The sequence below is a fragment of the Spea bombifrons genome, chromosome 2, assembly GCF_027358695.1.
Source record: "Spea bombifrons isolate aSpeBom1 chromosome 2, aSpeBom1.2.pri, whole genome shotgun sequence".
NCBI classification, from domain to species: Eukaryota; Metazoa; Chordata; class Amphibia; order Anura; family Pelobatidae; genus Spea; species Spea bombifrons.
In genome coordinates this window covers 1,276,522-1,303,623 of record NC_071088.1, presented here as the reverse complement: position 1 = coordinate 1,303,623, position 27,102 = coordinate 1,276,522, and the positions used below count along the sequence as shown (strand labels likewise).

The 27,102-nt window shown below is 45.7% G+C and overlaps 2 protein-coding genes across 2 annotated transcripts in view; both read left to right on the top strand.

The window, feature by feature from the left end:
- LOC128473014 (hemicentin-1-like) overlaps window positions 1–27,102 on the top strand; it is a 281,136-nt gene that overhangs the window by 164,200 nt on the left and 89,834 nt on the right. The gene's annotated exons all lie outside the window — the stretch shown is intronic.
- On the top strand, window positions 3,089–19,426 carry LOC128473020 (uncharacterized). Its single transcript, XM_053455044.1, has 6 exons — window positions 3,089–3,225; window positions 6,551–6,602; window positions 11,745–11,819; window positions 12,114–12,449; window positions 17,274–17,382; window positions 17,890–19,426. Exons 1-6 carry the CDS (start codon window positions 3,094–3,096, stop codon window positions 17,954–17,956), a joined length of 771 nt encoding a protein of 256 aa, XP_053311019.1. The 5' UTR covers window positions 3,089–3,093; the 3' UTR covers window positions 17,957–19,426.

The window sequence follows — 27,102 nt, the reverse complement described above, 5'->3', positions numbered from 1 at the left end:
AGCGTTCAGCCGTGCGGCAGCACTTCTGAAGAAGCCGTGTGGTTTTGGTATGCCATGGTTGGCGTTTAAATTGTCGGGGGTAACATGTAGTAATTGGAGCTATGGTGTCGAGGGATGACGCAAGTGTGTTATAAAAAGAGGCTGCTGCGCCCGGGCAGGAAAGGGTTAACATGGAAGGTAATGTCACGTCCTCGGGTCCCGTTAGCCGCGGGCGGGGGTCTGCTCGCAGATCACGGGGACCCGATACTTCTCTCTCTGGTCCCGTGGTCGGCAAGCGGACGACCGCTCGCGGCGCACGGGCACCCGAGAGACTTACACGTTCTCTCCGTGCCGGCGGCGAACAGACCGACCGCGGACACGGGAGAAGGAAGGTCGGTTCCGGGAACTCCTCGACAGGCAGATCTAAGGCTGCCCGTCTATGCAGGAGTTCCCAGAAGGGTTCCCTTACCTGTTGTCCGTCCACTAGGAGCGCAGCTACTCCTTCTGGCTGGTGCCATGGATGTCTGGAGGCGTGGTCTTGACTCTGCTTGGAGGCGGGGTTTTCTGTTTGGCGCCAGATTTAAAAATCCTTGCTGTCCTTTCACAGGCACCCTGTTGTGGTCTACTACCTGTGTTTCTGAAATTGCTACTGATTCCTGTTTTTTGACCCTTGCCTGCCAGACCTCCCATTTGCCTAGTGATTCTGTACCTTTGCCCGTGCTACCTGTGTACCGACCCGGCTTGTCTGCATACCTGCTCCTGTGTACCGACCCGGCTTGTCTGCCTACCTGCTCCTGTGTACCGACCCGGCTTGTCTGCCTACCTGCTCCTGTGTTCCGACCCGGCTTGTCTGACTACCTGCTCCTGTGTACCGACCCGGCTTGTCTGGCTACCTGCTCCTGTGTACCTGTTTATCATACTCGGTATCTACCTGCTACCTGTTGGGATCATCTAAGTCCTGGATTACTGCTGTTTGGGCTTCTCCCTATACAGCTGTTTTCTGGGCAGAATAACTCCGGCGGTGAGTACGTCTAGTGATACAGACACGACAGGTAAGAGAGGTTCTGGTGAGGCTGTTGGGTAATGGTATTGTCTGGTAACGGCCTACAAGTATGAAGTGAGCGCTGTAAGTTTGTCTTGTTAGGGGTTAGCCCTGGAGAAAAAGTTAGAAGGTGGCGGTCAGACAGAGGGAAAGGGGAGATGGAGAAATCTGATAGGGAGAAAACCACATCAAGTGAGTGTCCCTCGGTGTGCGTAGGGGAATTAGTCCATTGAGAGAGACCAGAGGAGGATGTCAGGGAGAGGAGTTTGGAGCTAGCAGAGATGTTAGATATATCTAGAGGAATGTTGAAGTCAATTTCCTATAGGCATCTTTGTCACTAAACATGGGACTATGGGAAGCTATTTAGTGACAAACATGCCTATGGGAAACTGGGGACAGAGTTAATTAATGGGATTAATTAATGGTAATTAAAAGTAAGTATGCACTGGTGCTTTTTAGTGTGGGCAAAGTGCTGGGGCAAAGTGAGGGCTAGGGTAAAGTGTGAGACTGTGAGTGCTGGGGCAAAGTGTGAGTGTAGGGCAAAAAAAAGTCCTGGCTCCTAACTTTTTTAGCTGGCTCCTAGATTTAAAAAAATTGGTCAAGCCCTGTATTAGAACAACACTGGGGTGGGCGAAAAACCAGTTGCTGTGGGGAAGATGAAGGTGGGTATTGCAGGTTGTGAGGGCTGTAATAGAGAGGGTTAAATACGGTTAAAGTGGACAGGGGCAGTAAGAGGGCAGATATAGGAGATAAGGGGTTAGTGGAGCAGAAAGATAGAAAGTAACATATAACACACTTAGGTAGTGACCGGCATCACATAAATTTTACCAAATAAAAACAATCAGTGAAAAATTCTGCAACTCCCAGTATGGGCATCCTAGGCCGCCACGCACAGATAGACAGAAAAAGGCACAGAAACAGGAAAATGATAAAAACAATACAGAAAACAATAACAGATAATAAAGGAGATCTCTTGGTCCGGTCTGTATACCTTTTAGCAAAGTATGGAGGTTTGCTTGGGCTTCAGTTGATGGGGAACATGAAGGTGGGTATTGCATAAAAAAAAAAATATATATATATATATATATATATATATATATATAATCATCAGATCCAAAAAGTCAGGTACTGTATAGCAAAGAACAGTGCTACAGAGAGATGGACATAAACAATGCTGCAGCCAATAGAGAAGGATCAGATGTTGCATTAAGTTTGAGTTTTAACATTGTAGATAATAGGATCTGAGATTTTTTGTTTTTGTTGTGAGCAGCGGTAGAGGATAGGCTGACGGAGACCTGCATACGTATCTATTGATCCTGCTCATAAAAGAAAAAAAAACAGAAACCAAGAACAAAAGGTTCAATCAATCGGAACATAAGTTATGGCACATATCGGTATGTGGCGTGAGTCAGGAGGAATTGGAGATCGGGAGACCGGAGCATGTTTCAAAGGGAGTATAGTCGCGAAGGACACAGTGGGAGGAGGAGGGTCCCCCGTACGCGTGTGGCAGGTGGCAGGACTGGTCAGGTGCGGCTGGTGTGTGTGTGTGTGTGTGTGTGTGCGTGTGTGGTATTTTAATCATTTTTTTAACGTGCAGTCAGGGGTGAGTATAGGGTTACTGGCACCTGGGTGCAAGATTTCTTTGGCGCCCCCTCCTGGCAAGTAGCCTACAAACTAAAACGCACTAACATCCAAACTCACTCTAACACCCGCACACACACGTGTTTATCCTTCTCTTAATCTAAATTTCTCTTCTTTGTCTTTTTATCTCTCCCCTTTGTCCCCATTCTATCTCCATCTCATTATTGCTCTTCTTTCTCTCCATCTCTCTTCTTATTCAGAATCATTATTATATTTGGCACCCTCTTCTTGCCCTTGCCTCCCCGGGCACTTACACTTAGACATACATGCTCACACACAAACATACAGATCTGCGTTCACATACTTCCACATCCATGCTCACACATACACACCTGTGCTTACATACACACACGCATGCAAATCCATGCTGACACATACACATCCGTGCACACACATACACATACGTACACACACACACATACCTCAGCTAAATGCAAGGCAGCACGCACAGCCTACGAGCAGCCAAGAAAATCCGTTCCTTCTCAGGAGGAATGGTGAATCGCATCAGTGCCAGGCTCCAGGAAATGGCGGTTTCCGATTGGCTTCAACAATCTCAAATTCAGGTTTGTGTATACGTTCATGTATACTGCGCATGATTCCGCGAGTTCCCCTGAATATAAGTTCAGTTTGGTGCTGATTGGTTGAAGAGGCGCCCGTAGGTGCCAGTTTCATCTTGTCTTTCAAACCTATGACATCTTGCAGAGGGGTGGGGATGCAACAGAAAGGCTACAAGAGAAGAAAGAGAGAGATGAGATAAGCAGTGGTGTCTCCAGCTTTCATATTTAGGGGGGGCACATGGGGGGCCAGGGACCAAAGTAGGGGGGCCAATTATAAAACGGTACATATACTATATATATATATATATATATATATATATATATATATATATATATGCGTTAGACGTGCATTTTTAACTACATTATATGTACTTATCTCTTTGAAGTGATTGAAATATGATTTCAAAATAACAGCTGAACTGGCAGTTATTTTTCATTCTTTAATATTAGCCCCTGCTGCCAATATATATATATATATATATATATATATATATATATATATATAAATATTACACCCTGCTGTCGATATATAGAAATATTACACCCTGCTTCTGATATATATTAATATTAGCCCCTGCTGCGGATATATATTAATATTAGCCCCTGCTGCGGATATATACTTATATTATACCCTGCTGCCGATATATATTAATATTAGACCCTGCTGCCAATATATATAAATATTAGCCCCTGCTGCCAAAACATATATAAATATTTGCCCCTGCTGCCAATATATATATAAATATTTGCCCCTGCTGCCAATAAAAATATAAATATTTGCCCCTGCTGCCAATATATATATATATATATATATAAATATTAGACCCTGTTGCCAATATATTTTATAGTGAAAAAATTGGACCCTACCCAAGCATTTCCTTGGGCCCCGCTCAATGCTCCCTTGCATGCAATCACTCCCTCTGCTACCACACCAAAAAAATATATTTGCCACACTGACTGCAGATCAGGGGAGTCAGTCCTTCTGACTGTACCATGACATTGAGAGGTCCTCTCCCCTGTAATCATCCCTTTGTCCCCTCATTCACTAAACCATACTGCCCTTTTACTTACAACCTGTAGTTCAGGTATAGATCAAATAAACAACACATGGAAACAGCACATGCAACTGAATAAGACAAAAAAAACCTTGTATTTGCAGGTATACATAAATAATGTATGGAAACATAGTATTGCAGGTATAAACCAACAGAACACATAAACCCAGCATTGCAGTTATAGATCAACTGGAAATCACATATAAACTCAGCACTGAAGGTATAGATCAAATAAACAACACATGGAAACAGCACTCCAGGTATTGATCAATTGAATAAGACATACAAATCCTATATTTGCAGGTAAACATAAATAATGAATGAAAACATAGCAGATACAGATCCACAGAATGACACAAAACCCAGCTTTGCAGGTATATATGAATTGGAATTCACATAAAAACTCTGCATTAAAGGTATAGATAAAACCCCCTAAATTACAGGCATAGATCACAGGTCGCACACCCCAAAGCCAACCCTGGCGTCCACATTGCCCACATAGAACCCGACCAGCACCAAGATAACATTAACAAATTGCAGTCAAGAGTGAGCCAACTTTGTCCCCAAACAGCCCAGCGTGAGCCAATTTTGTCCCCAAACAGCCCGCCCTGACACCAGTACAGGCTCTGCAACACCGACACCCAAACACACACACCAGGACAGGCTCTGCCACACAGATACCAGGACAGGCTCTGCCACACTGACACCCAAACACACACACGCCAGGACAGGCTCTGCCACACCGACACCCAGACACACACACCAGTACAGGCTCTGCCACACTGACACCCAAACACACACACACACACACACCAGGACAGGCCCTGCCACACAGACAGCCAAACACACACACACCAGGACAGGCTCTGCCACACAGACACCCACACACACACACACCAGGACAGGCTCTGCCACACAGACAGCCAAACACACACACACACCAGGACAGGCTCTGCCACACCGACACCCACATCCAAAATGCTTTCCACACTGGTTTGCTCTTTGTTTGTTTTTCCCCCTTGTGTATTGATGCCCCAGCCAGCCTCCCTTTGGTTTTAATGTATTTCCCCCCACACCCTTGTGTATTGCCCCATGTGGATTTGTGCCCCCAGCCAGCCCCCTTTGTACATTATGCCCCAACACCCTTGTGTATTGAGTTATGTGATGTCCCCAGCCAGCCCCCCTCCCTTGTGTATTGATGCCCCCCTTTGCATTGTTAATGACCCATGTATATTGAACCCAGCCACCCACCCCCCACCTTTGTGTATTGATTTATGTGGTGCCCCAACCACCCTGTTGTGTGCTTATACCCCCTAGCCACCCCCATTTTCTATTTAATTGTTGTCCCAATGCAGCCCCCCCCTTTGATTATGGCTCCCCTTCCTCCTATTACCCCAACTTTTTATTTTTTTTAATACTTACGTTTTTGCCGCATCCTTCACTGCTGCTGTGCTCCAACGTGCTCTTCTACCTGTTACGAGGAACTGTTCCGTGTGACTCCGCCCCCTTGAGTGGCCCATCACATTGATGATGTGACGTGCAGCTCAAGGGGGCGGAGTCACACGGAACAGGACACTGGGCGGCACTGTGAGGCACGCTGGCCGCTTAATGATTTTAAAGCGGCCAGCGTGTATTACCGCCGCTTAGACTCGCAGCCACATCGGCTGCAATGGTATCTCGGTGTGCCGGCCATTTCGGCCGGCCCACCGCGGATGCTACGGGTATTCAAGACGGCCCTGGCGTGGCCGGATCGGCCACTTAAATGGGCGGCCGCGCGGCCGTTTAACATACATTCAGGGCAGCCTGGGGGGCGTCTATTAAAAAAAAAAAAAAAAAAAAAAAAAGACAGCGTTTCAATTGGGGGGGCACACGAGGGGGCACAGCATGCTGTAGGGGGGCCATGGCCCCCTCTGGCCCCCCCTGCCGACGCCACTGGAGATAAGACAGAGTTCTCTTAGGTGAAAACCGCAGACTTGTGGCTTGTAGGAGGCCAGAGGGGGAGGGGATCAGGACAGAGGAGTTCACAATTACCAACATTTGGCCAAAAAAGAAACAATCTCCCCAAAGAACATATTTGGTGCATATACAGGAAAACATGCATAATTATACAAAATATGAATTTATAAACTCGCTTGCTGACCTGGCAGAGTAGTCCAGGGGCCTGGTTTCAGAAGAAGGCATCCAGCTTGGAACACAACAGAAAAACACCAAGTTTTCATATATTTGTAATTTGTTTTACTTTTTTTTGTAATAATGCTGTAATTTTGCTGTTTTAGGTCCATGGCATTGCTGTCTCGCTACTCCTGCTTCCCTGGGCACCATGCAAAGGTAAGAATCCATCAATTCCAGAAACAATCGCTGTCTCCTCAAAATAAACGAATGAAAATAAGAACCGGGCCTATCGGGGGCATGCCTGCTGCCTATCGGGGGCGTGCCTGCTGCCTATAAACTTTAGCGGTGGGGCTCCTCCTGACTCGCGCTGGGAGGAGATGCCTCCTGCATGCTGGGCAGAGGTGCGTGAGACGGGAGACGGATGCCTGCGGGAACCCGGGCCCGGGGTTTGTGGGGGGCAGGCAGGCTAGGCTTGCCAGAGCCCCTAGGGCCGCGTGTGACAGGTTCTATACGCAGAGACGTGTGTTTTCATAAATTACGACCCAGCTCAAAGAGGAAATTTACATTTTGCTTGACGTATTATTGTTACCTTTTATTTATTAAGTGCCAACAAATTACACAGCGCTGTACAATATAAACAGGTCAGCTGGCACCCATAACAAGTATACATTAACGTATACAGACACAACAGGAGTTGCCAAAAGCCCAATCATGGTGTGGATAGCGGTTTACAAGAACTGGAGAGACCCCATGAATGGAGTCAGAGGTCCCGTGACGGGAACGACCTATACCTCGACTGGGTACACCCGCCGAACGTTGCCTCCTCCGCCCCATGGCCACCGTGACACCAGCGATTAACCCCTTCGTTGTCAGATAGAACCAGCGTGCAGAAGGCGCTGCTTTACCACTGTGGCTAGCCGAAGCTGAGCTACACAGTGGGGCTATTGTACTGAAAAGGACAATAAGTGATCATAGCAGAGGACAGAGCTCTTCAGGAATTCATTTTAACCCCGGGTATTCACAACCACTACTACAGATGGCACCGATTAACCCGGGGCCTTCACAGGTCCGGAATGGCAACAATCAGTAGCGAAAGATTAGCAATGTTGGCAACAGAGAATTGAACATTGGATGATATTTTCAGGACCTCTGCCCTGTAGCTTGTAGACGGTTTACAGACATGTTGGACATTTTGCATTAATAACGAAGCCGATTAATACCTGGCGTTATCGGACTTGTGTTTGTGGTTCCTGCGTGTCTGAGAACTGGCTGGTAGTTCGTTGAAATAGACAGGTCTGACTACCTCACCGTTCTCCAGCGCTGGTGACCTTGGCTTGTATCAGACTACGATTTCCGCCTGTTCCAGTGAGTGATTACTGATCCTGTGTCAGGAGCCATGGGGGGTTTGACCCAGTGACCCTGCGTATGTAAGGTAACAACATGTGACCTTTATGACATCAGGCTGCTTTCTGGTCGCTGGACATGGCTTCCGTGCCCCTGATTGCGTATCCTGTGGATTACTGCATCATAATGTAGCCCCCCCGTGGCCCCTTCCTCAATGATAAGATGGAATTCACATATGAATTAGCGCTGCTCTGGAGGTTGGGGTGGATTGGAGAAGCTCGACAGACTGCCTACTACTTCATTTTAAGTTCTACTGAGACTGCAGCAGAAGGCTGTTCGTTTTTTTTGAGTTAATCAATAATTGATCACAATTGGGACGGAGGACATTAACCTTTTACTGACCAAGAGATGAAAGGAGCGGCGATAGAGCATAAGACTGGTTTAATGTTATTTTGTTGGTTGATGTTCTTGGAGTTGCTACTCTGTGACGATGCTCGGTGAGAACCAACAGCGGATCAAACTTTTATGCTGGACGTTCCACTCCGGACTTGTTTGAAGACAGCAGCGAGTTCTAGCGTAGTTTTAAATAGATATCCGATCTTCAGAACCGCTGTAGGGAATGAAAACAAGGGGAAAAATTTGGCTCTGAACATTGTTGTATTCGTGAACTTTCATATCATTATGTTTATGTCGTATATCTAACTCAACGGCTTTTCAGCTTCTGACATACAAATTGTTTATTTCTCAGTCTTAATAACAAATGTTATGGAGAAAAAATGAATTGATTATTTTTAGGGCCCTTTTATTGATTTTTATTTTTGTAGACCCCAAAATAAATATTGTTCACATATTGGACAGGCCCGGAGCAGGGACAGCGCTATGCACAGTGTGTCATTTTGTGAAATGCCATCCATGGGTTGTGTGTCAGTAATACACTTACACTACCATTAAACCTCACATTTTTTATAACACAAAATAAATGGTGTGACAGAATGAGCTGTCATACAAGGCCCCAAGGTAGTCAGAGATGGCTCCAGCCTGGCTGCCAAACAGGCAGGAACTCCATTGTTTAATTAATCCCATCAATAGGATTGCTGACTGGGGATTAAAGGTTGGGTGGAATACATGTATCTGTTAATTTATGGTAATGAAGTTCTGTGGCTATATCAGTCTATGTTTTACATCAATAAACTGTTCATTCCTGCTGTACTCAGTTCAAGGTAGTTGTGTCTACTTATTGGGTACACATAGCAGGGTTCCAAGGTGCGCATGCTGACTGGTGCTGGAAGTGATTCCGGGGACAACAGGAGGATACATGTGGGTGATCTCTGGGAGTTACTACAGCTCTCTTGGTGAACCCGTTACATTGGTGGCAAGCGGCGGGATTGCCTCCTAGTCTGAGGGACACTTCATTTGCACCGGGATCTATCTCCAGGAAAGAGAATGGAAGTCAGCTACGCAGAGCTGATCAAAAGGAATTGTACCCGTCTGAAGCTCTGGAGGGAGGTTCTTCACTTGGAAATTAAGTACAAGGGGAAAAGCCTCCCAACCTTTGAGGAAAGGTTTTGGCTCCAGCGGAAGTTGCGGATGCCGTTCTTGGGGAAGCAGCCCAAAGAGGAATGGGTGGCTGAACTGGAGGTGCTGGTCCAGACAGAGCTGAGGTTGGACGATGGATATCGGGCTCTGCGGTGGTACGCAGCACAGCTGTGCCTGGGGCTGGAGGATAAAGGTCCCACAGAGGGCTATGGCTTCAGCGGCCCGGGATTATTATTGGAAATTATAGAAAAGGATCCCGACTTCGGTAGTGCATCGGAGTGTCGGGAGGAAGACATCCAGGAGCGAAGGGAGGAGGATATCCCATATGTGCCTAAACTGTGGGCTGTCCTGGATTATTTGGTCACACAAGAATGGGAACTGGAACAGGCATATCAAGAGTTATTTGACCATGTGCAACAGTATGCCCCAGTGACCATGGATTTCATTGATTTTACTGCGTGGTCACCTGAGGATGTTGACCCAGAAGGGGTGGATGGGACTGAGTCACAGGGATACTGGACAGCTAACCCAGATCCGATAGCGGAACTATGTGACTGTACACCACAACTGGATCCAGAGATTGTGGATTTAATTGATTTTACATCTGAGGATGTTGGTCCAGGAGGGCTTGCAATTGACTTACCTTCCCAGAGAAAGGAAGAAAGTTTTTTGGGTGTAGTAGATGGCACTGCGGTCTCCACAAGCACCCACCCAGCAGAAGAACTGCCATCGGGGAAGGGTACCGCTGGCCTCTGCCTGCTCCTTTCCCTGTTTCCCGAGCCTGACCACAACAACCTTGTAGGGTCCAGTCAGGCTGCCCCAGAGACTGTGGTAGTTGATGGGACTGCGGTCTCCACACCTGGGTCCCCGGAATGTTGGGCAGTTGGCCCAGATCCACACTTCCCAGCAGAAGCGCTGGCAACAGGGCAGAGTGCTGCTGTTCTCTGCCCACCCCTCCTCCTTGTTCCGGAGTCTGACCATGACTCTCCCGCAATGCCCACTCAGACCGCCGCAGCCGAAATACTGGCAACAGGAGAGAGGCAGGACCGCCCCTCTCTACAAGCACTGGAGGTGCCCGCAAACCCTATAGAAGAGCTTTCTCCAGGTCAGAGTGCAGCTGGCCTCTGCCCTCCCTCATCAGACGTCCCTCCACTAGAGGATGGTACAAAACCAGCACTGGGGGACATGTATCCCATACAGGTGGATGAGACTGTGGTTGCCACCTGTGGTCCCCAGTATTGCTGGGCAGCTGGCTTGGATCCCCAACCCTTGATTGAAGGGGCCCCCGCCACCCTGTCATCTCCCCAGCGGCTGAGAAGACTCCAGAGAGAAGGTGCAATTGTCAATTCTCTCCAGCGGCAGTTATATTTTTCGGGAGAGGCAGAGGGCAGGCGGGTGAGTACTGCTGTTTTGTTACATTGTGTTGGGGAGTACCAATTTGTGGCTGGCAGTGGTGGTCCAGATATACAGACTGACTTCAGAGTCAAACAGTGTGGGGTCTTATCAGATGCCAGTCTCCCCCAGAAAAAGGAGATATGTGATGGAGTGTGTGACGGAACTGTCCATCACTGGGGCCCCTGGAGAGGACTGAAAGCAAGCCTGCTACCCGCAGATTATGGACCCTGTCTCCCTGCCCTGGCGAGTGGGACTGTTGTCCTCGTCTGGGACCCGAACGCCCCAGGCTCTAAGTGCACCCCAGGACTAGTTAGTGGGACGGGTGCCTTTTGCCAGCCCCCTGCATCCACAACTCTAGGAGCGACGGAGCTGTGCTGTCCGACTGAACTGGATGCAGACCCGGTTTGGGTCTGGCCCCAGTTCAGTCTTCTTTTTAAAAGGGGAGATATGTGACAGAATGAGCTGTCATACAGGGGCCCAAGGTAGTCAGAGATGGCTCCAGCCTGGCTGTCAAACAGAGATAGCACAGGCAGGAACTCCATTGTTTAATTAATCCCATCAATAGGGTTGCTGCCAGGGGATTAAAGGTTGGGCTGAATGCATGTATCTGTTAATTTATGTTAATGAAGTTCTGTGGCTATATGAGTCTATGTTTTACATCAATAAACTGTTCATTCCTGCTGTACTCAGTTCAAGGTAGTTGTGTCTACTTATTGGGTACACATAGCAGGGTTCCAAGGTGCGCATGCTGACTGGTGCTGGAAGTGATTCCGGGGACAACAGGAGGATACATGTGGGTGATCTCTGGGAGTTACTGGAGCTCTCTTGGTGAACAAATGGATTCCATTAATTATTAATAATACGGCAAAGCCGGGGGTTGTGCACGCGCGGTGTGTATCCAAGTGGTCCTTTAGCTCTACTCTTTTGTCCAGCAGAGCCAGGGCTCCCATCGCACGCCCTCTGCAGCCACTAAAGAAGCTGGTTTGGTTCTGGGTTGTGTTGATAATCAAAGTTATATACTGTAATTATTGTCTATTTTGGAGCGATTCCACATTTTTGTGGTGTGGATGTCCAAGTAGTCAGGTGTCGTACCCCAGAGTAAAGATGGGCCGGCGCTGTCAGATGATGGCTGCGGATCTATGTTTGGGCCAGAAAAAAGTAAGAAGAGGGAAGGTGAATCCTTGCAGCAGAAATGGGTCTCACTCTGCCTCGTGCACAAGTGGAAAAGTGTATGACATCATAAGTGAATACGTAAAGTAATATACATGCTATTCACTAAACAGTATGTAGAATACTATGCAGGTTTATCTTCATAACGCTCCGGGACTCCCATTTAACGTCTCGTCTCTGTGGAGAAACCTTTTTAAATCCGTCTCTCTCTGTTGCTGTTATTATTATTTAATGCCGCGGAGTAATATTAATACACGTGATGTTCCTTTCATTCTCTAACAGGCTCCGTACCGACTGTCACTGCTGTCCTTCATGGAACCGCCGTCCTTCCCTGTTCAGTCTCATTTATATCTGGCACAGAGGGTCTGCTGGTGTCATGGGCGAAGAAGATCGGCACAAAACCATCCTTGGTGCTTCTCGCCTTTTATAAAGGACAATTCGATTTAAAGGACCAGGCTCCTCAGTACAGAGGTCGCACCAACATGTCTCCTGACTTGCCTAACGGGAAACTGGACCTGACTCTGACCCACGTGGAGCATCCTGACGAAGGAGTTTTTGTCTGTCACGTGACCCATCCGGCGAGTTACAGAGACATCGAGGTCAGACTGACGGTTATTGGTAAGTTGGTGTCAGGGTCCCGGTTCCCACCACCTACCGGGACACCCGCTCGTCCATAGCAGCAGGTCCTGTGTCGCATCCGCCGCCCCCTCCACGCATGACACGCCGTCCGCCTCCTCCTCTACTAGACGCACACGCGTGGCCTTGTAATAAATTTAGGGCCAACACAGACTTCGTATAGCCGGAGCGACATATATATATGTATATATGCGTCACAAAAATAGGCGCTTAGGTGCAAGCAAAGGTAAAATATTTAATAAACACAAAAATAGAAGAAGAATATAAAAAGTAGATAATAAGAATAATACAAAAGTCTTACAAAACCTTGGAGAGGAATTTAGTTGATGGCATCCTGTCCTATGCATTCCTGAGGATGGATGGAGGGAGGGAGTGTTGGGACGTGAAGAGTCTGTGGATGGCAAATACATCTCTCCTCTACTTCTCCTGCATGCTTCTCCAATGCCTAACTTATATGCGGTTTGGATAATGTCAGTCTATTGGTCTTCACCTAATTGGGTAAACATGCTCACTAAGGTCTTTACGTCTAAACCCTATTTTAGGTGGTCACTGTAAGCCTACTGTAATGCCCTTTTACAGTTACAACTATACCATGCATTAACAAGTTACTATCCTATCTATAGACTGCATGTTCAGCAAATCCTTCATTCCATATTTAAGGTCAAGGAAACCCTGAGGCCTATCAATGAAACATTAATATATCTTAATAATCATTTATTTATGAACAATGATTACATATCTGACTATTGCCTATACCAATAATTATATATGGTCCTTTTATGTTACTGGGGTTAGCAGAGATGTTAAACGTGTTAGAATCTTTTACTGCCCTCTGGCATAACTTTATGCGTTCTCCGACAAGGATGGCAGGGAACGCGCCCGAGTGATGTCATGCATGTAGGCGTGGCGTCCACTAGCGGGCAATTCAAAAACTGTGGACCTTCGTGCCTTGCTCCTTTATTTTGTGCGATTGACCCTTTGTGTACCAGACCCGGCTATTTCTGAGATTGACCCTTTGTGTACCAGACCCGGCTATTTATGAGATTGACCCTTTGTATACCAGACCCGGCTGTTTCTGAGATTGACCCTTTTTGTACCAGACCCAGCTCTTTCTCAGATTGACCCTTCATGTACCAGAACCGGCTTCAGTACTTCTGTCTTCTACCTGCATTCCGGTCTCCACGTGTATTTACCTGCCGCCTTCCCTAGGGCTCCCTACAGTTGGACTCTGCAGAGATGCTCGAGGACTGTTATGTTTTAAGTCTCCTCTGTGCAGATATGAAGACATAACATACACAGCTCCCTGCCTAGGTCCAAAGACTGACAATCTGTCTGACTAATACTGATGGTTATTAGCTATCCAGTTATCCATCTGGCCTAGTTGCAGTCCTGTCAAGATGAATCCATTCCTGACTGTTGGTTCTTTCTGTTCCTTCTGCTTATTAGTTATACATCGTGGGGTACAGACAGAGGCCTTGGTATCCCCTGAATCTAGACTTCTGTCTGACTTTTTTGCCCGGTTTGTGACAGCTGTGTACCGACAGAATAATCATCTCCAAGTGTTCACTCCCATCATGTTCCCTGCTGCCTTCTCCCTCCACCTCTGTCCCCATTTCTGCCCTGCTTGGGGTAGTTTGTATGGAGATCACTGGTTTCCCCATCCTACTATTCTCTATGAAATTATTCTAGAGAATAGAGAACCTGCAGACTGATCTAACCCGCGGAGAGCTTCCATATTGGCTTCATCTGCTCTGCACCCTATTCTGACTGCCTAGGACACCTACAGGGTGGGACTGGTGCTGCTCCTGACACTCTGCCCCTTGTTACCCCTCAGACCCTGCTCCCCTCTTATACCCTGAGCTCAGTTACTCCCTCATACCCCACTTTCTACCCTATATGTCCTGATTCCCCTATATATTTCTCTGTTAGCTCCAGTGTCAGATCCGCTCCTGAGTGTCTCTTGCCGTCTGGATGGCAGCGCTGAGATCTCCTGCCGGGCCCAGAACGGATCAGATCCGACATACTCACTGAGTGTGAATGGAAGGATAGAGTTGGATTCTGTCTCCTCAGTGAGTGGGAGTGGAGTTAACATCACCGTGTCCTCAGCCGCCCCGTGGAATATCAGCTGCTCAGTGAGGAACCGGATCAGTGAGAAACATTCCAGCCTGATTGCCGAGTCCTGCGCCGGTGAGTGGGGTAATTTGCATGTGGGCCAAAAAAGATTCCTTTCACAGAAACATCTGTATCATGAGGCCTTCCATGAACCATAGATTTAGAATGATGTCAGGGGCAGCTTAATTCCGGTGCGTAGTCATGTGACACACATAGAGGATGCCAACTGGTAAGGAAAATGCTTTCAAGAAAACAAGCTTCTCAGTATAGGGGTCGCGCCAACATCTTTATATCTGACCCCCCCCCCCCGGCTGCTCTTATTTGAAGATTTCGGGCCACAGCCTTACGTTTCTTTGTATGTTTTATTTCTGCATAAAGTCAGTATGGTTTGCATGATACTTTAGGCAGAACGCGCGTCCTGACTTTATGGTATCTTTATGGGTTTTGTATTATTCTCTTCCTGTAGTGTTGGAGGGGCCTGGAAAGTGCACAGTTAATGTGTATGGGGGTCTTTTAGTATTGGGCCCCTTAGTAGGACTTGCCCCCGCCCCCCCCCAGTTCTCGATGAGGTGAATACAACCAGTCAGTCTGCCATTAATCAGCTAGGCGGCCGTTACCAGGCTGAAAATTATATGAATCAACCTAGATGAGCGCGATCTCTTTAAATAACTTCAATAATTCAATAATGGAAGAAAGAAAAGTGTCCGGAATCACCCTGAATATATATTCCGGTTACCATGTTACCAAGTGACAGCCCTCCAGGATTGTAAGACATATAATAACAGGCGCTTATTCCACCCCAATGTCTTTACCCACCTTTTCCTACCCCAAAGACAAGAGCCTCAGGTCCGGGGTGGAAACGGCCCCAGCAGATTTACTACATAGAAAATGATTGTGCTCCATGTGTGCGTTTCTTTAATTCCTACTGGTTTCATTGTTCGGATCTTACAGTAACTTCAGATAAAAGTATAAAATGTATCTGGATGGATTTTTACCCAAAATATACAAATCTACAGACTGGTCATATAGAGTGTATCGGGGCAGATAGAAAAGGCTGGTCAGACCTTCTGCCCCAACGCCCCACCGGGTCTCGATCTGCCTCTAAATGAATGTTGTAGAGCTGAAACAACGAATCGATAAAATCGATAATAATCGATAACGGAAATCATCGATAACGATTTCCGTTATCGATTAATCGAGTGATCAATTCGTTGTTGGAGCACTCGGCTCCTTTTACTTACCTCCGCGAGCGTTCCCCGCTTCTGCTACACGCTCTGCAGTCTCCGCCTTCTAGCTACGTGACGGATGTGACGCGTTCCGGAGGTAAGTATTCTTCATGTCTATGTGCACGGATCGCACAGAGCCACTCGCACAGAGCGAATCGCTCTGTGCGAATGGAGCCACTCGCACAGAGCGGTTCGCTCTGTGCGAGTGGCTCCACTCGCACAGAGCGGTTCGCTCTGTGCGAGTGGCTCCACTCGCACAGAGCGGTTCGCTCTGTGCGAGTGGCTCCATTCGCACAGAGCGGTTCGCTCTGTGCGAGTGGCTCCATTCGCACAGAGCGGTTCGCTCTGTGCGAGTGGCTCCATTCGCACAGAGCGGTTCGCTCTGTGCGAGTGGCTCCATTCGCACAGAGCGGTTCGTGAGTGTGGGTGCAGGGCAGAGTGGGGGTGGGGGTGCAGGGCAGAGTGGGGGTGCAGGGCAGAGTGGGGGTGGGGGGTGCAGGGCAGGAGACTGGGTGCAGGGCAGAGTGGGGGTGGGGATGCAGGGTGTGAGTGTGGGTGCAGAGCAGAGTGGGAGACTGGGTGCAGGGCAGAGTGGGGGTGGGGATGCAGGGCAGGGTGTGAGTGTGGGTGCAGGGCAGAGTGGGTGGAGGGCAGAGTGTGAGTGTGGGGGCAGGGCAGAATGTGGGGGCATGGCTTGGTGCAGGGCAGAGTTAGAGACTGGGTGCAGGGGCACAGTGCAAAGTGCTGGGTGCAAAGTGCCAGTGCTGGGTGCAAAGTGCCAGGGCTGGGTGCAAAGTGCTGGGTGCAAAGTGCCAGGGCTGGGTGCAAAGTGCAAAGTGCTGGTGCAAAGTGCTGAATGCTGGGTGCAAAGTGCTGGATGCAAAGTGCCAGGGCTGGGGCAAAGTGCTGGGTGCAAAGTGCCAGGGCTGGGTGCAAAGTGCTGGGTGCAAAGTGCTGGGTGCAAAGTGCAAAGTGCTGGGGCAAAGTTTCTTGAACAGTAATAGTCCACCTCTTTTCAGAATGTTTGGGGTTATTTTGTTTCATAAATATTGTGTTTGGGTTCTTGTACTTTGAAAATATTGTTTTTTATTACATCATAACAAAATAAGAATGTTAATGTAAATTTTAAGTTGTTTTTTAACATCCAGTTCATTAAATTCTTTTAAATAAACGAAAAATTTGCATATTGTTTTTTTTTATCCGATTAATCGATTAATCGAAAAAATAATCGGCCAACTAATCGATTATTAAAATAATCGTTAGTTGCAGCCCTAGAATGTTGTATCTCGTGTTATCAGATTCCATTTATATCTCCTGGATTTATTACCCTAATTATTTCTTTATATAAAGCCAAATGAACCAGTAACGCTTTTCTTTATAAACCAACTTTATAACCCAGAGAAACTACAAACCCCGCCGTGCTTTCCTACGCCGTGTCTGTGAACCGCGCTCTTTATATGTTTTCTAGAGAGCGGAACATCTGGAGGAGACCGAGGCCGCCGTGGGCTGTGGATATCCGTCGGGCTCCTTTGTACAGCGGGTGTTCTTCTAGGCTGTTACATTTTCTATCGCCGTAGGTGAGTCCCCCACACCGGCAGCACGGGCCGCGTCTCAGCGCAAGCATTTCATTCATTTCATTTTCTGTAACTTTGTATCCCGGGAAAAAATCGTCTTTTTTTATTTCACATGAAATCTCCGAGGCTGAGGATCTTTATCAGCTTCCGGCAAACGGTTTAATTTGGGGAAACATTTATTTAACAAAGTAGACGATTATAAAACTGTACTTGTCGTCTTTCTGTATTAATTATATTTCTGCAATTTCAGGGTAAGAAGAAAGATTTTTTTTTTATCTGCGAGCACCGAACGGTTTTAATGTTTTATTAATTTCTTCAGAAACATGGGATTCGATGTACGTTGGGAAGTACATAAAAAATATCCTTTTACACCAAAAAATATGAAAAATGGAAATATCTGCTACCTACATATTCTTTGAGCCGGAAATAAAAATCCTCAGATTTTTTTTCTGATGTTAACGTGAAGGATAAATCGTAATGTGAGATCAGAACATCTTTTTGTTGTTGCAGATCTTCATCAGCAGAAGAAGTCCATTCTGTTATAGAGGTTGTGCCATTGGGGCCGTTGCTAGTTTGATGATTACGGCCCCTGCTGATCTCCATGCCCGTCTGCTGTGTGCATCTACTGAGTAGGCCGAAGCCTACTTCCCCCCCAAACTACATTCCCACCAATGTCCTTTCATGTCACCAAATAGACAACAAGGTCTGTGTCTGCAAGCCCTCTGCCATCCAATCTGATGAGGGGGTCGTCCAGCAGAGGGGAGGCGAGACGGTCTGCAGCACTATAAATACCCCACAGGCCACAACCACAGTCCTGCAGTGTCCCGGATCTACCCTCCTTGCTGGGCGGCGGTGTCTGTCTGGATTGCCCACTGTTTGATCTCTGGCCTGTCTTTTAGATCACCCAGTTTGCCTTCACCCTGAGCTCAGATTAGTATATCGTGACTGGACGCCCTGTACCCGGACTGGGTCCCGCCAAACTGCACTTCCTTCTGCCGACACACCAATAGTTAACCTCTTCAGGGGGTGCCTCAATAAAGAAGTTGCTGCTGGAAAGAGCATAGGAAGAAAAAAAAAACTGCACAAAACTTGCCCATATGTCCTTACATAAATACCCTGGGCTCCTTGGGTTAAATTCAAATATGAGACCACCATGCTGCCCAAAATGGGATTTGATACATCAATCTGAAAATTTCAAATTTGAAAACTGAAATGCGCATGTTTCAATTTAGATTAAACAACCTAAATGGTATACCTTTTGGAATGTCCATGCGGGCCTTACATGTAGGGCTTTCAAAAAAATGGTCTTTTATTATTATTATAATCTTTTATTTATATAGTGCCAACAGTTTACCCAGCGCTTAGGTGTAATATTAAAGGAGGATTTGAACAGCACACAGTTTCTAAGCATTTTAAAGAATATCATCATAAGGACATAAATACCCTGGTACCACAGGATTTGAATGATTCCTTTTCTCGATTGATTATAAATAATATGTTATTATGTATGTACATGTTATTTATTTATGTTTTTGGTATATACATTGTGACAGAAAGCAGGGGATGATAATGGAGGGAGTTTATATATCCCCTTATATTTTGCAGGGTGGTTACCCACAATAGTTTTACCAGCCCCAGGGAGATGTCTTGTCAAATAATGGAATTGTTGGATGTCCGTTATTTGTGTATTTTGGGTCCCTGGGGTGGAGCATTTGGAGAGTAGGGCGGCCCGGGGCTCCACTCCACAGTTTATAGCAGCCGAAGACCAGCAGGTGGGAATCCAGTCCGGAGATTCATGGATACTTTCCTGTCACTTACCTGGTTCCACCAATGAGAGAGAGGGAGAGAGCTGCCAAAAATACTGACTGCTGCAATTATTGCATACAAACTGTTATTTTGTTTGTTGGAACGGATAAGCCGCACAACTGTAGTTAGGTTGGAGATCCGTGTATTAGTGCTCACAAGAGCAAGGCTTTTGTTTTGATTTGTTTATTTTTCCTGTTATGCCTGTGACGAAAAATAAAAACAGGCCCAGCCTTTTATTTTACGCTCCTCGTGTCCGAGCCGTCTCTGCAGCCTGATAGACTGTGTGTGAGTAAAGATTCCCAGACAGAGTACCAAAGTGAAGGGGTATTCTGTCACAATATATTATGTATGTTTTTTAAGTTATTAATTTACATATATTGTGACAAACCCTGTAGCATGAGGGCCATACATGTCACATTTAGGGGTCCTAAGCAGAGTCCTCCAGGACAATGAGAGTCGGGAACACCAGCTTTGAACAAAACAGCACTTTATTTTAACCGCTTAAACCCCAAAATCCAAATCATAAAAAGAAAACCTAGCTCCCAATTGGAGCCGTCTCCAACTGAACTATGCTGGCCCAGACTGACCGACCTAATCACCCACTAAAAAAACCACACAACACAGTGCAGCTCACGATCAAGATAACGAGGTTAACTGAAACACCACCTATACCTTAAGTGGAATCAACATATGGAAAAATACTAAAACAATTGTATCAGTCCTCAGTAAACCACAATGACATTTGGAAATAGCAGTTTAGGGAAATCTAGAAATATATGTGACCGTATAAAAACCACTTTTAATAAAATCACAACTGTCAGTCTGAAAAACCACAGGGCCCTTGCGGCTAGACTCAGCTGCTTAATTACCACAAAAATAATAGACAGAAAAAAATACCAAAAAATATATAGTAAAACATATAATAATATAACACTCCTGATCAATATTGGTACACGGCTCAGGCTTAATGAGTATAAAGTCCCATATAAGAAAAACCTATAAAAAATTGTATCCGACTAAAAAAACTTTATAACAATTGTCCTGCAACATGAATTTGTAACAATGTTTCAGCACTGAATACTTCAAAACATCGTGCTGCTGGTAAAATATCTGTAGAAAGATGTCCTCAAACATTCAGTACGGTGCGGATCCCTTGGGGTAGGCAGTAAGCGCGATGTCTTTATAGAATCACTGGCCGGTGACTTATTTGGTAAAACAGATGTTCTTTTTCTTAACGGATCATAAAAGGTTGTACATCGTACCGCTCACCATCTGATGTTAGACTGGATTTTTGTCGCTAGCAGATCTTTTCCAGTACAACGCTCCAACTGGGAGATATGGCTCTGGATGGAAGGTAGCCTCTCACACGGGCGAGCGCACTGGCAATCACCGGCGTCTGGCGTAACAGTCAGATAATCCGTCAGTTGTTAACTGTATGAAGGACGTTCCGGCCGAAATCGCAAACACAGACCAACTCAGTGATGGTATTCGCTGGGTGTTCACATGGATTCCACAGTCAATCAGCATACAGTCAAAAAGTGCCTCCCAAACTTTCACAGTTGCTGCTGGCTTAGCCAGTATCTGAACAGTGTCCAATATAGTAGCATGGGCGTAGGAACCGGGGGGGACAGATCCCCCCCAGTAACTCATGCGGGGGGGGACCGATAATGAAGAAATCCCCCCCAGGGCCGTAGGAACCCCCCGCAATAGAAACGTCTCAAATGCGGCCCGCAAGACCTCGAGATGCGGCCCGCGTAAGATCGGCAGCCAGGGCAACCGATCTTATGCGGTCCGCACCTCGAGCCCTGCTACTTACCTGTGGGAGGGTCTTCTGTACTGCACAGAGGAAGCGGAACCCAGCAGAGTTCACGTGACATCACATCACATCCTGCTTCCTCTGTGCAGTACCAGAAAACGCAGAGGGAGGCCACGCCTTCTGAAGTCTGAGCGGCATCGAACAGCTGCAGTGCAGGTAAGGGGGTGGGGAGGGTGTTTGAATGAGTATGCGTTATTGAGGGAATGAATCTGTGAACAGTGGCGGAACTACCGGTGTCGCAGGGGCCCAAGCCAAGGGGCCGCCCGAAATAGGGCCCCGGTGGCAGGGGGGCCCAAGCCAAGGGGCCGCCCGAAATCTTTTTTCCGTTTAAATAGGGGCGTCCAACATGCGGCCCGCGGGCCAAATGCGGCCCGCGAGACCTCGAGGTGCGGCCCGTGTAAGATCGGCAGCCAGGGCAACCGATCTTACTTGGCAATCACAGTCCCATAATGCCTAGGTTCCAGCATTTACTGGATGGATGTGTAAGTGCTGGAACCTAGGCATGATGGGACTGTGATTGCTGTTAGCAATCAGACTCCTATCATGCCAAGTCAGCCAGTACATGCTGAAACCTGGCTAGCTGCCCCCTTGTGTATTGAGGCTGCCAGCAGTATGGGGTCTGCACATCACTTACAGCCACCCTGTACCAGCGTGTATTGGCTGACTTGGCATGATAGCAGTGTGATTGCTAACAGCAATCACAGTCCCATCATGCCTAGGTTCCAGCATTTACTGGATGGATGTGTAAGTGCTGGAACCTAGGCATGATGGGACTGTGACTACTGTTAGCAATCACACGCCTATCATGCCAAGTCAGCCAGTACATGCTGAAACCTAGCTAGCTGCCCCCCTTGTGTAGTGATGCTGCCAGCAGTAAGGGGTCTGCACATCACTTACAGCCACCCTGTACCAGCATGTACTGGCTGACTTGGCATGATAGGAGTGTGATTGCTAACAGCAATCACAGCGAGCACAGTCTCATCATGATACAGATATTTTACCAGCAGCAGTTTATACTCATTAAGCCTGAACCGTGTACCAATATTGATCAGGAGTGTTATATTATTATATGTTTTACTATATATTTTTTGGTATTTTTTTCTATAATTTTTGTGGTAATTAAGCAGCTGAGTCTAGCCGCAAGGGCCCTGTGGTTTTTCAGACGGTTGTGATTTTATTAAAAGTGGTTTTTATACGGTCACATATATTTCTAGATTTCCCTAAACTGCTATTTCCAAATGTCATTGTGGTTTACTGAGGACTGACACAATTGTTTTAGTATTAATCCTTGTTTTACTTTCCTTTTCTCAGTTATATATCGAAAAAATGTTTTATCTCTCTTTTTTTACTGACAGGGGAATTCGTTCTTCTGCATGTGATTCGGCAGATCTTATAACTTTCTTTGCCTCTTTCTGCCTAATTTTATAGATCTGTCTATCTTCTTCAATTTGTATTTAATAAATGTTTGGTTTTTTTTACGATTTTGGCCACAGTGATTTTGGCCACTGTGGAGAACCCCAACGGTTTCTTTCATTTTTTACTCTTACTGACCAGCCGAATACAATTTTCTGTTATCTTCAATAATACAGCTTTTACATAATCCCTGGACTCCATTTACGTTGCTCTAGTCTGATAATGACTCCTCTACATATAATCATTTTAGAAAAGTCAGTCACTGCTCGTATATTAAACCACACAGACTGATGATCACCAGATCCCAAACTTTTACCAACAGAAATATCTGTTAACAAATCTCCATTTGTGACACTAAATCCAATATGGCCTCCTTACGACTTGGTTCCTCAACTACCTGTTTTAAAGATAATCCCGGTAGGGAGTTTAGAATATCCGCACTGCGGGTACAGACGGCTACTTTGGTTTCCAGTTCACATCAGGAAGATTAAAGCCCCCCATGATTATAACTCTACCTTCACTATCATTTTAGCGATTTCCTCCACTAGTAGGTTATCGAGTTCTTCTACTTGTCCTTGGGGTCTATAAATCACACCTACACGAGTTACTTTACTTTTGCCAAATTTTAATATAACCCAAACTGACTCCTGGGTAGCAGCGGAGGTTGTCTACGATCATCACGCAGATGTCCACCAGCTGCCCCTACTAGACACCTGAGAGTCTGGAGCAAGGGGGACACGTACCACCTACCTAAGCATTGCTGCAGACCATGTAACCCTTTCATGGACACGGTTTTCCCTGATGGCATTTGCCTCTTTCAGCAGGATAATGCACCCTTCCACACAGCAAAAACGGTTCAGGGATGGTTTGAGGAACAACAACGAGTTCCAGGTGTTGACTTGGCCTGTAAATTCCCCAAATCTTAATCCAATAGAGCATCTGTGAGATGTGCTGGACAAACAAGTTCAATCCATTGAGGCCCAACCTTGCAACTTACAGGTTTCCCAGCAAGACCCAAGGATCAGCTGCTAATGTCTTGTCGGCGGATACCACAGCACACTTTCAAATGTCTGGTGGAGTCCATGCCTCCATGGTTCAGGGCTGTTTTGGCTGATCCGTGTGTGCTCTACTTTTACAAATTCCTGCCCATAAACACATACATACACTCACACATACATATCCTGGCTCTCTTCTTTCTCGTAATTTGCTTTGCAGGGGCAGAGGAAGGGAGAGGCGAGAACAGTACTCAGGTGCAGCTGCGGAGGGCAGGCCAGACGCCCAATCAGCAGCTGCAGCCTTCAGACTAGCTGGGAGATCGCAATCTCCCACTAGTCGGCTCAACATTAGGGGCGGCGAGGTCTGTCACTTCAGACCACACTTTACTGCTCTCTAATCACTACCTGCCGGCAAATAATGCCGAGCAGGGATATGACGTCATCCCTGCGCTCGGCAGCAATAGCCGGTGTATAGTGATGAGGGAGTAGTACAGCGAGGTCTGAAGTGACAGAAGAAGGATGAAGGATGGTGGAAGGGGTAAGAGATTGAGAGAAAGGGGTGTAAGGGCAGTGTATGTGTATGTATGTGTTTGTAAGCTTGTGTGTGTATGTATAGGCCGATGTGTAAGAGCAATATAGGTATTTGTTAGCTAGTGTGTAAGGTATATGTGTGTGTGTGAGGGCGGTGTACATGTGTGTGTGTGTAAGGACGGTATACATGTGTGTGTGTGTAAGGGCGGTGTACATGTATGTGTGTGTGTGAGGGCAGTGTACATGTATATATGTGTATAAGGGCAGTGTACATGTATATGTGTGTATAAGGGCAGTGTACGTGTATATGTGTGTGTAAGGGCAGTGGACGTGTATATGTGTGTGTGCATAAAGGCAGTGTATGTGTATACGTGTGTTTATGGGCAGGTGTGTGTAAGGGCAGTGTACATGTATATGTGTGTGTAAAGGCAGTGTACATGTATATGTATGTATGTAAGGGCAATGTACGTGTATATGTGTGTGTAAGGGCAGTGTACGTGTATATGTGTGTGTGTGTAAGGGTAGTGTATGCGTATACGTGTGTGGAACGTTTGGGTAATAAGAGGTTAACTGTTTTCTGCATTCTGGTGATCAGAGTCTGATGCTCTGGGAGGTAGTATTGTTCTGTAGAAGAACATGATATATATGGTAGAGGGCATAGGTCAAATTATACAGCTGAATTAGTTGGTGAGAAACTGGACCATAAGTGTAAACTCGGGGTCAATTTCAGGGCAAAGGATGTCTGCTTAAGAAAACTGAAACCCCACCCATATCATACATATTAATGTTCTGTAGATTGTATTAGAATATTGATAAACTAACCATTATGATTTGAGTTATATCTCAACAGGGTTCTCAAGCCACCAGAACTCAGATCAGAAATGCCTGGTGACTGGGTACTTTGTAACAAGAATGTTCACATAAAGTCATGACTTGACCGAGTAGCTAGGGGATTCATTTAGGTTATGAATTTATTTTCATTGCAATTCTAATTTAGTGCAAAACTGCAGTTAAGGTAATAAGGAAATCTTTGTGGCTTCTAAATCCACAGACACAGGATCACATCTGTCTAGATTCTATCCCATGGAATTAAAATTTCTAACCACTCTTTTTCACACTTAAATGAACGTAATTACAAAAATCTTGTGCTTGTATTCTCTAAGTATATTTGTACTTTTAGTCTATGTAATAAGTATTTAGATGTAATGTAAGGAAGTTTTTCTTTACGAAGTTATGTGGTAGATGTATGGAGCAGCCTACCAGTGGAAGTGGTAAATGCTGGTACAGTAAGGAAATGTAAAATACAGGACATGGGCATGTGGCTCTTGAGTCTAGGACGGGACCGTGGGCTGATTGGCATATGAGCCTTAAATTGGGAAAACGGACAGTGGATGGGCCGAAAGGTTCTTATTTGCTATCAAAATCATACAAGAGGACATTTTATAAATGTGGATATGCCACTAATTTAAGCAGTGGCGTCTCCAGCTTTCATATTTAGGGGGGCACATGGGGGGCCAGGGACCAAAGTAGGGGGGCCAATTATAAAATGGTACATATACACTATATATATATATATATATATATATATATATATATATATATATATATATACACGTTAGACGTGCATTTTTAACTACATAATATGCACTTATTACCCCCTGCTTCCGATATATATTAATATTAGCTCCTGCTGCTGATATATATTAATATTAGACCCTGCTGCCGGTATATATTATTAGTCCCGGCTTCCGATATATATTAATATTAGCCCCTGCTGCCAATATATATAAATATTAAACCCTGCTGTCAATATATAAATATTAGACCCTGCTGCCAATATATAAATAAATATTAGCCCCTGCTGCCAATACATATATATATATATATATAAACATTAGACCCTGTTGCCAATATATTTTATAGTGAAAAAATTGGACCCTACCCAAGCATTTCCTTGGGTCCTGCTCAGCGCTCCCTTGCATGCAATCACTCCCTCCGCTACCACACCGAAAAAAATATATTTGCCACACTGACTGCAGATCGGGAGAAGACAGTAAGAGTCAGTCCTGCACCGTGACAGTGAGAGGTCCTCTCTCCTGTAATCATCCCCAGAGTCCCTTTATCCCCTCATTCACTAAACCATACCGCTCTTTTACTTACACCCTGTAGTTCAGGTATAGATCAAATAAACAACACATGGAAACAACACACGCAACTGAATTAGACAAAAAAACCCTGTATTTGCAGGTATACATAAATAATGTATGGAAACATAGCAGATACAGATCAACAGAATTATACACATTATTTGACATCCAAACAACTATAAATCATTTTTATTACATTATTAAAATCCCAGAAATCAAAAAAGTTAAAAGGCCCAAATAAATTAAGATTAGACATAATGGAATCAAACATTTGCTACTGCAAAAAATTTTAGATGAAAAAGTCCAGTTTTATTCAGCGCAACAAAACAGTGATAGCATTATTCCTAACAATATTAATGCAACACAACCATCTTAGCACTGCGTCACCAAATGAACAAATGAACGCCTCATCACAGATAACACAATGCATACAGCTGCATATAACTAAGCTGAGTAGCACTTGGTCTGTGAAGGCCTGTGAAACCAAAGGGGAATAGCGTCCTGTATAATGAAATCAAGAACTGAGTTTCACAAACTCTGAACCAACATCTAACTTTTAATAATATATTCAGACTGAAATAAGAGTAAATAACACAAAACCTTTACTTTTCCTCTGATTTCTAGGCCTAGAAAGTTTTGTCCTCTGAAGTGACCACAAAATCTGGATAAATAAAAATTACAAAGTTCTATTTAACCCTCTACAGCAAGTAAAGTGCCAGGAAACAGATGACCAAACTCATATCAGGACAGGCTCTGCCACACTTACACCCAAACACATACCCCAGGGCAGGCTCTGCTGCCACATGGACCCCCACATCAGGATGGGATAACCTACTAATATTATTAATTATATACTACTACTAGTATAAAAATGCTTTCCACATTGCTCTGTTGTTTGTGTGTATTGACCCTTGTGTATTTGTGCCCCCCCAGCCACCCTCCTTTGTGCATTTTTGCTATACACCCTTGTGTATTGATTTATTTGATGCCCCCAGCCAGCCCCCCTCCCTTGTGT

Bases quoted from the DNA above. Each gene is read 5' to 3' on its own strand.
- LOC128473020 (XM_053455044.1), top strand. From the start codon at position 3,094: ATGCAAGGCAGCACGCACAGCCTACGAGCAGCCAAGAAAATCCGTTCC. The intron at 11,820-12,113 runs GTAAGAAGAGGG...ATTCTCTAACAG, and splicing joins TATGTTTGGGCCAGAAAAAA to GCTCCGTACCGACTGTCACT. The intron at 12,450-17,273 runs GTAAGTTGGTGT...TATGTTTTCTAG, and splicing joins GGTCAGACTGACGGTTATTG to AGAGCGGAACATCTGGAGGA.